The following is a 14,762-nucleotide window of genomic DNA, read 5'->3' as shown; positions in this document are numbered from 1 at the left end:
TGTCTAGGAATACAGTCAGGAACAGAATCTAGAAACCCAAGTATCCTGACCTCTCACTGATAAGTTTCTTCAGTACCTACTGTATGGGGGGTATTGATAGCAACAATATTGTTAATAATAGTAGTAATAATGGAAATGATAACAATGGACTAGTCATCATATATTGCTTACCTGTTACATACAAGAAGCTTTTTATATTATCTTAATTTCATATCAACTATAAAAAAATATCACTTCTTAATCTATGAAATTCAGTCTTAGACAATTGAAGTAAATTGTTTCATTCTTCCCACTACACTATCTCTAACATCCATTATTTATGGAGTGTCTACCATGTGCCTAGAAATATAATATGCATTTTGAATATTTTATTTTTATCCTCTAAGCCTCCATAGGAGATAGGTACCATTATATCCATTTTACGGGTGAGGAAAGTGAGGATTAGAGAATTCAAGCAAATTGCCCATGATCTAGTAGAAAGAGCATTAAACTACACCTGAGGCACCTGGGTAACTTGGTCGGTTGAGCCTCCAATTCTGGACTTGGGCTCAGGTCATGATCTCAGGGTCATGGGATAGAGTCCCACACTGGGCTCTGCACTCAGCATGGAATCTGCTTGTCTTGCTCCTTCTATTCCTCCCTAGCCAGTGTTCTCTCTCTCTCTCTCTCTCTCAAATAAATAAAATCTTTAAATAAATAAACTACTCCTTCCCATATAATAAATTCAAATTAGATCTCAAATCTAAACAATAACACAAAATGACAAAAATTAAAATTAGGAAAATATGTGTATGATTTGGGGTAGTGATTAAATAACTTTTAATAAAATATGAATTCCAGGAAACAAAGTAAAAGATTAGCATCTATTCTAACTAAAAACTAAATATTTTTGTGTGGCAAAAGATATCATAAAGTTAAAATGCAATTGTTGGGGGGATATTTAAACATACCAAGAATAGCTTCCAGTTGCCTAAAATATTTCTACCAATAACTATGAAAAGATAAACAACCTAAAAGAATGTGGGGCAAACATGCAGAAGAATGAAACTGGACCATTTTCTTACACCATACATAAAAATAAACTCAGAATGGATGAAAGACTTAAATGTGAGACAGGAATCCATTAAAATCCTAGAGGAGAACACAGGCAGCAACCTCTTTAGCCTCAGCCACAGCAATGTCTTGCTAGAAATGTCTCCAAAGGCAAGGGAAACAAAGGCAAAAATGAATTATTGTGACTTCATGAATATAAAAAGCTTTTGCACAGCAAAGGAAACAATCGACAAACCAAAAAACAAGATATTTGCTAGGAGAAGATATTTGCAAATGCATTTTTAGATAAAAGGCTAGTACCCAAAATCTATAAAGAACTTATCAAACTCGACACCCAAAAAAACAATCCAGTCAAAAAATGGGCAGAAGACATGAACAGACATTTCTCCAAAGAAAACATACAAACGGCTGACAGACATGTGAAAAAATGCTCACCATCACTCAGCATCAGGGAATTACAAATCAAAATCACAATGAGATACCACCTCACACCAGTCAGAATGGCTAAAATTAACAGATCAGTAAACAACAAATGTTGACGAGGATGTGGAGAAAGGGGAACCCTCGTACACTGTCGGTGGTAATGCAAACTGGTGCAGCCACTCTGGAAAACAGTATGGAGGTTCCTCAAAACGTGAAAAATTGAGCTACCCTATGATCCAGCAGTTGCACTACTACGTATTTATCCCAAAGATACAAATATAGTGATCCAAAGGTATAACTGCACCCCAGTGTTTATAGGAGCAATGTCCACAACAGTCAAACTATGGAAAGAGTCCAGATGTTCATTGATACATGAATGGATTAAAAATATGTGAGATTATATCTATCAGATGTTTTATATATATAATATATATTACAGATTAAAAATATGTGAGATTATATCTATCAGATATATATGTATATATATTACACACACACAGACAAACCCACAATGGAATACTACTCAGCCATCAAAAATGAAATCTTTCCATTTGCAACATCATGGATGGAACTAAAGGGTATTATTCTAAGCAAAATAAGTCAATCAGAGAAAGACAATTATCATATGATATTACTCATATGTGGAATTTTAAAAACAAAAAAGAGAATCCTAGGGGAAATGAGGGAAAAATAAAACAAGATGAAATCAGAGATGGAGACATACCAAAAGAGTCTCCTAATCATAGGAAACAAGCTAAGGGTTGCTGGAGGAGAGGTGGTTGAGAGGAGGGGGTAACTGAGTGATGGGCATTAAGAAGGGCATGTGATGTAATAAGCACTGGGTATTATATAAGAATGATAAATCACAAAACTCTACCTCTGAAATTAATAGTATGCTGTATGTTAATTAATTGAATTTAAAGAAAAAAGAAAAAGAAAAAATGTGGGGCAAAACTTATAAAAATAGCAAATCAGAGGGAAAAATACAAAGATGAGTAAATATACTCATCTTTAAGCAATAAGCAAAATGTTTATGTACACTAGTAGGCTGATAAATAGAAAGCACAATATCATTTTTGACCTATAAGAGTTGCAAAAACTGCTAATATGCAGTTCTAGTGACCATGCAGAGAAATGAGCTCTGGATTCTTGCTGTTTGTGGTGAACTGCTGCAGTTGGAAGTAACTGATAAAATCTTCAAAATGTAAAACATATCTTTTGGCACAAGAATCCCATTTTTGGAACTCTACAATACAGAAATAAAAGTACCAATATATAAAGATAAATACACAAGAATGTTGGTCATAGCACAGTCTCCAAGGACATATCTGAATTATCATCCACAAAGGAGTAGTTGAATAAATTACAGTATAATCATAGTAGACAATATTATGGTGGCAGTGACAGTGTTTGAATTTCCCTGAGTATCCATATAAAAAGAGAGCAGCTAGGTAGAAAAACCAAAAAGGCATGGAGAACACTTATAACAAAGTGAGATATAACAAGATATTCCATGAACCCAAAATATAAGTGGGTGAGAGCAAACCACAAGTAGCCATAACCCTGCATTGCATCCACATCTGTGTAGGAAGACATACAGGGAAACAATGACTTGTGACAAGCTTGAGCATAGCAAGACAAAACAGCAACAGGTATTCACTGAAAAGTTCAGGGCACCTATTTGAGAACAGCAGCTGAAATGGAGAGGGATGTGACTTCTCTAATAGCAGATAAATTCAAGGAGCCTGAAGTAAATTCAAAGAAGACTGGGGCAATCTGAGCCCATATGTACATTGGAAACCAACCAACCACTGTTTCCTTCCAGAGCAGGGCCCAGGGCTGAAAGGAAACAGATGGGAATGGAATCAAGTCTGAGCAAGTTAGAGACAATAGCAAAGAAGAAAAGAAAAGGCCCAGGTGAAAGTTGAGGAGAGGAGCAAAAGAATCAGGAAATCTCAGAAAGCTTAAATAAGTAAATAAATAAAAAAATAGAATAAAATAAAATAAAATACAAAATCCTGGGAATCTGGGGGGATATCTTGACTGCATCCACCCTCTCAAGATCAGAAGAACTGATTTTGCATTCAAAGTCACTTATCAGAAGAAAAGACAATAAGGAACAGGGTAACATTCCTACAGAAAATGAAAGCATGTAGAAAGACATACCACAAAATAAATCAAAATTCTAACACACTACAGTTGACCTTGAACAACATGGGTTTGAACTGTGTGGGTCCACTTATATGTGGATTTTTTTCAATAAATATAGTGCTATATTGTAATTGTATTTTTTCTTCCTTATGATTTTAATAACATTCTCTTCTCTAGCTTATTTTATTGTAAAAACATAGCTTATCATACATATAAGATACAAAATACATGTTAATCAATTGTTCATGTTATCAGTAAAGATTCTAGTTATTAACCAGAAGGACAAGCAGACTGCACTGAATACACAGTGCAGAGCCCAACACAGGCCTCTATCCCAGGAGCCTAAGATCACAACCTGAGCCAAAATCAAAAGTCAGATGCTAAACTGACTGCCCCATCCTAATGCCCCTATATGTGGATTTTCAAGTGTGCAAGAGTGGGAAGTAGATGCCCCAACCCCCGTGTTATTTGCTCAAGGGTCAACTATATTTTAAAATGCACGAAACTACATTAAGAACATGATATAGGATATGAAAGAAAAAGCTATATCTTAATTTCAAAATTTTAAAAATGATGTCACAAAACCCAGGAAAGAATTAGAAGTAAAAGAAAAAATCATTTCAGAAATGAAGATTACACTAGAAGGACTATAGAAGCAAGTGATGGGAGACATTTCATACACTAAGAAAACAGAATCTAAAAAGCAGGGAAATATTTAAAATCAAAAAGAAATGAAGAGGTAAAAAGAATTCAAGAGACATTGATAAATATTTTGGGCAAATATTGAACATATAAATAACAGACCTCCCTGAAGAAGAAAAGCAAAGAACCATTAAAGAAAACTTTAATGAAACAAAAAGATGTTTCAAAATTACATCTGAGATTGACCCAAAATAATAACTGAAACATAGTCTGATAAAATTAGAGGACTCTGATTTCAAACAAAACAAAATGAAAACAAAGTTCTTTGGACTTCTAGACAGAAGAGCAAGTGACTTAAAAAGAACAAAAATTGATGAATCCCTAAATTCTACTCCTGAAACCAATATTACGCTATATGTTAACTAACTAGAATTTAAATTAAAATTTGAAAGAAAAAAATTCTCATCAGATTCTTTAACAATGGTTTAGGACAAAAGAAAACTGAGTAACATTTATATTCAAGAGCGCAAAATGTGAAAAGATTTTACACCCTCAAAAAACTGACTTTCATATAAAAGGCATAGGCAAACTATTATAAGCATAAATGAACATAGGAAACATCATTTCCATGAGCCCAACCTGAGGAATCTACTAGACAATGAGCTTTAGACAACCCCTATGACCAGACATAAGAACTAGTGGTGAATAGGTGTATGGACTTATTTCTGGACTCTCGATTCGGTTTCATTGGTCTATATGTGTCTTTATGTCAATGCGAAACAGTTTTGATGATTGTGGCTTTGCAGTAAGTTTTGAGATCAGGAAGTGTGAGTCCTCCAGCTTCATTCTTTACCAGGATTGCTTTGGAAATTATGATGCATCAATGTATTTTTCTCGTGTTTTTTTATTCTTGGAATTCTTTGAGCTTCTTGGATTTTAACATCTGACTAGTGGGAGTTCCAGAAAAAATAAATAAAAGGAATGCAATTACTAATAAAATAATTCAAGAAATGGTCCCAGAACTGAAAGACATGATTTTGCAGATTGAGAGCGCCTACCCAGTACCCACCTCAATTGTTCTTTGTTTTGGTTTCTTTTAAAGATTTTATTTATTTATTCATGAGAGAGAGAGAGGGAGGCAGAGACACAGGCAGAGGGAGAAGCAGGCTCCACGCAGGGAGCCCAATGCGGGACTCAATCCTGGGACTCCAGGATAACGCCCTAGGCCGAATGCAGGCACTAAACCCCTGAGCCACCCAGGGATCTCCTACCCACCATAACTGATGGAGAAATGTGCACATAGGGAACATCACAGTAAAATGTTAGCTCATTTGGGACAACAAAATCCTAAAAAGCTTTCAAAAAGGGGTGAGAAAAAAACAGTTCATATGGAAAGTCTCAGGAATGAGAAAGGCATCCACTTTCCCAAACTCTAGCATATATGAAGGCTAAGAGATAAGGAGCAAAGCCTTAAAACATGGGAAAGAAGGGATCCAGACTAGAATCCTGAATGCAAGCACACTCTTCCTTAACAGTGGGGGTGGAATACAGACATTTCCATCAATGTCAGATGGCCCCCTTGTCCAGGAAAGCACTGGAAGATGTGTTCCACCAAAAGGACGGAATAAAACAAGGAAGAGGAGACAGGGACTCTACCACAGTCAAGATAATGAAGGGCACCCCCACAGTGATAGGGAAGAGAGCTCCCAGGACAGCAGTGTGCTTGGCAGCCATAGATTACAATAGGGAAACAGAGGCCCCAAGGGTAATGCTTTAAAGGCAGGAAGGAAACCACATAGGTTATCAGAGGTCCATGAATGTAGCAACCATTCACATAAGCAAGTTTTTGGGAATATGGATGCAAATACCATAAGATCCAGCTGGAACAATTAAAAGTGATTGCCTCTGGGGAGGGAGAATCTGGACGGGGCAGGAGGGTGGTGGTGAAAAGTAAGGTGGGTCAGGGATTTGCTCTTTTCCTTTATAAGCCACCTAGAACTATTTGACCCATAGCTGTAGGATTTTGAAAAAGAATAATCTGTCTATATGAAAAGTGTAGTGGCAAGCATTAAATATATGTTTATAAGAGACTAAATGAGGGCTAAAGCAGGAGAGAACATGTAGGTTAGTGCTCTGCAATGTAAATACAGTACAACTGTTTTAAATGAGGAAAGAACGGAGAGTGCATACATACCCACAGAGGAATTGTTAACTGTTTCCAATATTGACATGGGCACGGTATTATTCGTGTGCTGAGATGGTTATGTATATGTTATGGAAGAAACAAATGAATAATTGTAGACTATCGCAATACTATCATTCCCTATGCCCCCCGAGAATAGAGATTTTAGTATGAGATCGAGGCATAAGGATAAATATAATCTAGAAGACTACCTGAGTGTCAAGCATCTGCCTTCAGCTCAGGTCACGATCTCAGGGTCCTGTGATTGAGCCCCACATCAGGCTCCCTGCTCAGGGTGGAAACTGCTTCTCTCTTTCCCTCTGCCTGCCTCTCCCCCTGCTTGTGCTCTCTCTCCTTCTGTCAAATAATAAATAAAATCTTTAAATAGATAGATAGATTACATCAAAACTCTGCAATCTGAGTTTTAATTGGACATATTCACTAGGTACTCCCACTGAAAGACCTAGTTTTGCCCACTGAACAGTGACCAACCCAGTAGCAATGACAATGAAGCTTCCTGGTGCCCAGACTGTGTTCTTGTGATACATTTCCCACTGAAAGAAGAAGGGCTTTTTGAAAAAAATACTGATTCCAGGACTGAACAGGAAAGATTTAAGATGAGTTTAGAATGCCTTGACATACCTGCTATCAAGGACTATCAAGCTATCAAAGACTACTAGTTTCTTGTCAAAAGGATTCAGGAGTCAACGTAAGAGGCTCCTACCAGTTAAAAATAAGACAAATTTGAGTTCAAATTTGAAGTGAATTTAAAACCATGAAATATTTTTTAAATCTATGAGTTCATTTTGATATTTTGAAAAATTAATTGATCACCTTTGGTAGATAAGAGGGAAAATTTTTATTATCTTGAAAATAAACAAGGGGGAAAAAAAACAAACATTTATTCTCCCATTTCTCTATGACCTAAAACACTGAGTAACCAAATAATGTGAGAGGAAGCGTTTATTTATAAAAATGTTCCATCTAGTAACTTTTACAGTAATGACGGAATTAGAGTATCACCATTTTACAACTCCCAGTGAATTGATGGATGTAGGCTTGGAGCACAAATGACTCCTAACAACATAAAAAGAGAGACAACCAGACATAATGTGTCTCCTGATAAAAGAACACATGACCTCTAGTCTTGCCAAAGGGATTGAATCTGAATCTTATAAAGCCCCCGGATCTAGCTTACAGTTTTCAGGAAATACAAAAGACAGGCGAACATGCTAAATCCTACCATGAGTATGAAATCAGCAAATCCAGACTGTAGGAAGCTTTACAGGTCAAACAACCCAGATGCTTACTAAATAAATTGTAATTTAAAAAATGGATAGGAGATAGGGCATCTGGGTGGCTCATTGGTTGAGCTTCTATCTGCCTTTGGCTCAGGTCATGATCCTGGGGTCCTGGGATCAAGTCCCGCATCGGGCTCCCCGAAGGGAGCCTGCTTCTCCCTCTGCCTATGTCTCTGCCTCTGTGTGTGTCTCATGAATAAATAAATAAAATCTTTTTCAAAAAATGGGTGAAGGGAGACCTATATGTTAAAAGTGAATTAAAAGATATATAGAACTTTTTAAAAGGGTATAACTAAACTGTAGGGTCCAGGGATACACATGAGTGAAAAAAAACTCAAGCATTTCCTTATGAAAATAATTCTTTACATTATTATTTATTGTAATAAATACATTTTTATATAATACATTATTTATATAATAATCTTATTTACATAATTTATAAAAATTTATATTTCTTATACAAAATTATTCTTTATAAAGATAAAACTCAATGTAGTGTTACTTTTGGAGGAAAGATGGGGATTATTGTTAGGGTAGAGCATATAGAGTTTCTGAAGTGCCTGGAAAAGCTCTTTCTTGATCTGGATAGTGGTTACAAGGGTGTTTACCTTATTATAATTAATGAAGTTATAATTTATTTTGTGTGGTTTTCTGTATTTGTATATAGTAGAAACAAAAGATTAGAAGAAAATGAAGGAGAATCCTATTAAGATATAAGTTTAATATAGAAGGTTAAGTGGCAAGAAAACAGAATGCAGAATTATATTTACTTTATGGTCCAATTTTTATGAACAACAGGGGAGGGGGCATATATACCCTCTGAGCAGACGGGGAAAATTGCTTGCTAGGGGAAAAACCTAATAAAGTATATATGTATGTATGTATGTATGTATACACACACACACACGTAAATACAGTTTTACTTTGAAATTATTTCAAGTTCACAGAAGAGTTCCTTGTAAAATACAAAGAACTCTTGTACATCCTTGTCCCAGATTCATATTCAAATTCCTTTGGGCTCATTTGCTCACTTTCTCAATCTTGTAGTTTGTTGCAAATAGCATGTCCCTTTACCTGTGAAAGCATTTCCAAGTATTTCCTAAAAACAAGGAGATATATGCGTATTTAATTTTTTAATATGGACACATACAATTATTATCCTTGAAAACAGAGGGATTTTATGTCAAATTAGATAAAGTATGTGAAAATGCTATTTTATGCTTCAAAGAATCATTAAAAAATATATCTTTGTCTACTTGATATGCCTAAAGGTAATTAATTGGTCACCTCCAAGTTTAAAGAAATTTGCCATTATCAAAGTATATCCTCAGATAACACAAAATGAAGAAACAGTCAATAATTGCAATCATTTTCAGTATTTGCTCTAAGCTTGCTTATGGTCTAATCTGCTAAATTCTTAATTACTCATTAATATTAGGGAAACTAAACATAAAGGTCTAGAGGGTGGCAGAAATATGACGAATGCTCCCCTACCTATCAAACCAGATAGGTATGAGAAAAATTGCGAGAAGTTAACGGGAGCACCTGGTCTGGTTTATTTGTTTTCTTTTTTAGGTGGTGCTCAAACCCAATGAAAGTTATGTACCGAGGAATATAAGTAAATAAAAACTAATTTCCTCCAAAACAGCAAAGACTTCGTTTGGCAGATTTTAAGACACATAATTTGTGAACCCTATCAGCTTTGTATAAAGAATGAAACTTCTTTAGATAGTGCGTAGATTGAAAATCCCCATAGTGCTTTTCAAGATTCTGACATATCTGGGTTTGGTCTATTTTTGTGCAGAATGAGAGTCTCTTGCCAGAAAATATAGGGCCTGTTTCCATACTTTGCACTAAACGAAGCTGCTTTGGACACTGGAAATATTTGACAGGCCAGTCACTTCCATAGCACGAGAATAAAAATGCTATTTCTCAAATGCCTCTGCTTAGAAGCGTTGGACGGGGGATCCCTGGGTGGCGCAGCGGTTTGGCGCCTGAAGGCCCAGGGCGCGATCCTGGAGACCTGGGATCGAATCCCACGTCGGGCTCCCGGTGCATGGAGCCTGATTCTCCCTCTGCCTGTGTCTCTGCCCCTCTCCCTCTCCCTCTCTCTCTCTCTCTCTCTCTCTCTCTCTCTCTCTCTCTCTCTGTGACTATCATAAATAAATAAAAATTAAAAAATAAAAAAATAAAAAAAAAAAGAAGCGTTGCACGGAAATACCCCAACTCTGTCGGTGGACTGCTGACCCTGTTCCCCAGGTGTGCGTGGGTCAGCAAGGGAAGGAGCGCCTGGCTGGGCAGGCCCTGGTGGAGACTTCCGAGCCCCACGCTTCCTCCACTGGGAAAATAACGCTCCTTTTATTCTTTAAAATTGAACCGACGGTGTGAGGTCACAAACGAGATGCAGTTCCACTGTGGATGGTAGCGCAGAGGGGATAAGATGCTTTGGGGTTCAGCGCGTCTTTCGGGGGGCAAGGGTGGAGGGTGCGGCTTGGAGCTGCTCCTCGGGCGGGGAGGAGGATCACGGACCCGGGTCTGCCCACAGGTGAGCGAGATGGAGGTGAACGGGCAGTTTGAGTCGGTGTGCGAGTCGGTGTTCAGCGAGCTGGAGTCGCAGGCGGTGGAAGCGCTGGACCTGCCCATGCCCGGCTGCTTCCGCATGCGGAGCCACAGCTACGTGCGGGCCATCGAGAAGGGCTGCTCCCAGGACGACGAGTGCGTGTCCCTGAGGTCCTCCTCGCCGCCGCGCACCACCACCACCGTGAGGACCATTCAGAGCAGCACCGGTGAGTGAGCGCCGCGGCTGTCCCCGCCCCCCCAACCCCCCACCCCACCCCGCGACCGCAGCCGGGGCCACCGCAGGCCTGGCTCGGCTGTCCCAGAAGGCTGCACACGGTGTCCTCGCTGTCCCCGGGCAGTCGCCAGTAACGAAATACCCCCTGTGCCCTACAGAGCACGGTTTTGCCTCCGTCCCCAGGCTTGGGCGGCCTTCACAGTCCTCTCTGCCTCCACCTCTGGCATCAACAGAGAAACTTCAACTGCAGATCCAGAAGGGACAGCGCCAAGGGGGCAGGTGGGGTCTCCCCAAGATCCCCACACAGCTGTCCCAGCAGCCAGCAGACACATCCCACCAACTCCTGCTGGCCACAGTCAGGCTCGGACCTTTAGGGGTGACCCTTAAGCAAATCGGTTCCCCCCCATTGCTGAGCATCCCACAGTTAGAATGCCTTTTTTTTATTGCAAGATATCCACAAAATGACTACCCCCCCCCCCAAAGACCTGAAATATCACTAAGAAAATAAGGAAGAAACAGATGATCCAGATATATTAGTTGAACATCTAGTGAGTTTTCTTTCATTATAATGAAGACAGATTTCAGTATTTTAAAACCTTTTGTCATATGTATACATCACTTCCTTTTCCTTCTAACGTACACTTCAGTTGATGCAGTTGAACTGTATTTTTTATCAGATTTTAAGCAGAGAGACACAGAAGAGTTTTACTGGTTTCCATGACACCGAAACCTGCATAGAAATATAGCTATGGGTTATCTATGCCAACGTGTGTGTGTGTTGGAGGTTTTTTATAATATTTGGGTCCAAGAAGAGAACCCCCTCCATCTTAACTAGGCTTAACTATATGATTGAATTCAATGTAACTACAATACAGAGTAGTTCTACAGGAAGATATCAAACCTAGAGTCATGGTAAATAATAATGAATAAATTACAAGACAAAGCTTGTGCCAGACTATTGCAGCATTTAATTTTAATTCTAAGTGCATCAAATGCCAGTAATTATCATTCAGAACTTTTGCAGGCTTGGGGAGTAATAGGTCCTCAAACCTGAGTTAAAACCCCACTAACTAGAGATGCGGAGTTGAGGTAGCAATGTGTAAGAAACCATTAGAGGTTAAACGCGGAGAGTTCATTCTTGACCAACACAAGCTAAGATATCAGGATCAAAGAAAGGGATGCTTCCAGAGAGTGCACAGACTCCAAGGCTCTACAGGGAGCCAGCAACTCTGTCCTCAGCTGGCTGGCTCCAGCCAAATGGTGGATGTACATTCTTGCTCATCAGGAAATTCTACAAGAACAGCCACAGATGAGGTTAACAAATAAGGTTGACTTACAAAATGAAAAAAAAAAAAAATTTCAATCATCCATGGGCATATTTCTGTGTTGTGTTTATGTTCATGCAGTAACTGTAATTTGAAGATCTGCCCTGTGCCTATAGCGTATCACTGTCTCTTCTTGTCCCATTTTCACCCCCACCCTACGCTTTCCCACCATCTAGTCTACTGCTCGCTCTAACAGTCTCGCCGCCTGCCAGCTGTTCTCCTGTGCTGAAATCGCTCGTTAAATACACAGTATGCACCTCCTTGCCCAGAAGTGCCAGGGGAAGGAAAAGAGCCACCGGCTGTCTCCTTCCCCCTGGAGGAGCAGTGCCGTGGATAAAGCGGCAAGAAACTCCAGGACAGCTTTTTTTTCTGCTCCCCTCTCAGAGGATTTGTGGCTTTGTCCTTTGAGAGACAATTTTCTTACACCTCCTACTGTCAGTTCTTGTGCTGTGCTCTTCACCCCACATGCCAGGACATCTGGCTTTTCTGAGACCTTTCCCAGATACTTGGGAGATTCCTGGAGTTCCAACAATAGGGTTGCTGGATCACATCCAGGGTTACATTTGAATTTCAGATAGTGAATAATTGTGTAGTGTATATCTCAAAGTTGCACGTGGCATACTTATACTATAAAATTATTTGTGATTTGCTGAATCTGACAAGCCTATCAGAGAAGATGAGTAGAATCTGGGAGGGTGTTGCTCCTTTTAGAATATAAATTGATTGGTAGGTCTCTAGCTGGGGACCCTATGAGGAGAACACCCAAAAACAGAGAGGGATAAATGAAAATATCAGAGGTGATTGCATCGCTTCTTCTGGGGTTCTGTGTGTCTCATCCTAAGAACTAGGCTACATCCGGCTGCCTGCAGCTCTTCTGAGGGTGGGAAGGCTCCATGCTTGGCCACAGCTGCAGAGGGGCAGGGGCAGGAAGACATGACATGCCCCTGGGAGTGGTAAAGCATAAAATACCAGATTTTTGCACAAGGCAGCTGATGACTTCACCCTTCATCAAACTAAACATTATGATAGATGATCTTTACAGTCATGGAAAAATTAACAAATTAAGGACTAAAACATTGTACTAGCTTCTAAGTAGGCCCATCAGACATTTTACGAATCTGGCCTTAAGGATTCTAATGTCACTGTTCAGTTTTTCTATGCCATAAATTTGTTCTTTTAAAAAAATCATTATTTGGGGATCCCTGGGTGGCGCAGCGGTTTGGCGCCTGCCTTTGGCCCAGGGCGCGATCCTGGAGACCCGGGATGGAATCCCACGTCGGGCTCCCGGTGCATGGAGCCCGATTCTCCCTCTGCCTGTGTCTCTGCGCCTCTCTCTCTCTGTGACTATCATAAATAAAAATTTTTAAAAAAATCATTATTTTAGGATATAAATAAGGTTCTGTGCCATTCATTCTACCCCTCTCTCATTATTCCTGTGTCTCTTCTCTCTTTCACGCCCACACTTTTCCTTGCCTCTCACATGATCTCAGTACTAGCATATCAATTTTCTTCTTCTACTGCTTTCCTTATTACACTGAATCAAATATAATTTCCTGTAGAAAACACGGAAAAATCTACTTTCTCATAAAACCTACTAATTTTTGAAAGAATGTGCTCATTTGTGGAAATCAGGAAATTACTTTGCTCTAATTTTAACCATTTCCCCCATGCACACAGGTCAAATTTACATCCGTGTTCAGTAGGACATGACGTAGATTTCTCCTTTTGCTTCTCTTCCTTTGCTCATTATTCTTGGATACTCACAACAGATTCTATTTTTCCTAAACTTCCCTTTGCTTGAATAAAGTTCTTCTGTTTTGTCAACTGCAGTTATTAGCTGTAACTTTTCCCCCACAACAACGCACATGCTGAGTCTTTGATTTCTGTGTCGGCCCATTCTAATTGTTCAAATTGTCAAAATATATTAGCTTTTCTCTTCTAGCCATGTCTATTCTTCATATTAGCAAAATTAAATCATAGACAAAAATCCACAAAAATATCTGCCACCATGTGAGAGTGTCACGAGGATGCGCTCAGCCAAAAGTGGCCCCAAGGACCCCCTAAACAATGTGAGGAAGAATGGCAACTCATCCCAGCAGATCAGGGCCAATTAGGAACAGAGTTATAGAGTGACTTATAGCTACACTTCTTTTAGGTTCTTTTGGTTTATTAACGTTTTGGCCTATGTAACTATGATAGAATCTTATATTCTTTCAGCCTGTCATCCGCTTCAAGCACTCAGATATCTCTCCATCTAATAAATTCAACAAGCTTTTATATAAACCGCTGTACCCAGGACTATTAGACTAGGATTAGAGCTACTGTAAGGAAGTGCAGCTTAATGGTGGAGCAATTAACCTCAGGACTGTGGGAAAACAAGCAACCTTACCTCAGTTGCCTGAATATTTTAGGTAAAGGTAGAACTAGATGCTGGAAATATAGTCGAACATTCACTTCAGAATATTGTATTAAACTTGCTTCATGTGGAATATAACAAGTCAATTGTATGTGTTAAGAATTTTTCTTGTTGCTTCCTACACTGAGCTTCTACCATCTATCAAAAGCATTAAGACATTGTAGCAAAGACAGACAGACTTGTATCTGGTGAACAAGCAAAAATATTGTATGATAATCATCAGTAGATACAGACACACACTTGGTCAGAAAGGACAAAAATATAAGCTGTTTGTAGTGGTTACCCAGCAAGTAGTAGGTGAAAGAATCAGGTAGAAGGGACAGAGGGAAATTTTTAAATAGGCATTACTTTTTGTGATTTTAAAAGCCAATATAATATTTGATTAAAAATTATACTGTGATATAAATCAGCAAACTATCATGATATGGAATTCTGGGGGGGGTGTTCCAGAAAAGCATTTTTTTTTCAATTAGAA

The 14,762-nt window shown here is 39.0% G+C and overlaps 1 protein-coding gene across 28 annotated transcripts in view; it reads left to right on the top strand.

The window, feature by feature from the left end:
• Positions 1-14,762, top strand: part of DLGAP1 (DLG associated protein 1) — an 871,196-nt gene that overhangs the window by 678,634 nt on the left and 177,800 nt on the right. For all 28 annotated transcript variants that reach the window (XM_035718637.2, XM_035718634.2, XM_035718633.2 and 25 more), the window contains one exon: positions 10,298-10,538. In XM_035718637.2, coding sequence (XP_035574530.1) covers positions 10,298-10,538 — 241 coding nt within the window. The remainder of the gene's footprint in view (positions 1-10,297; positions 10,539-14,762) is intronic.

This window comes from Canis lupus, chromosome 7, assembly GCF_003254725.2.
Source record: "Canis lupus dingo isolate Sandy chromosome 7, ASM325472v2, whole genome shotgun sequence".
NCBI classification, from domain to species: Eukaryota; Metazoa; Chordata; class Mammalia; order Carnivora; family Canidae; genus Canis; species Canis lupus.
Note: the sequence above shows the minus strand (reverse complement) of the source record. Positions and strands in the feature narration are given on the sequence as shown.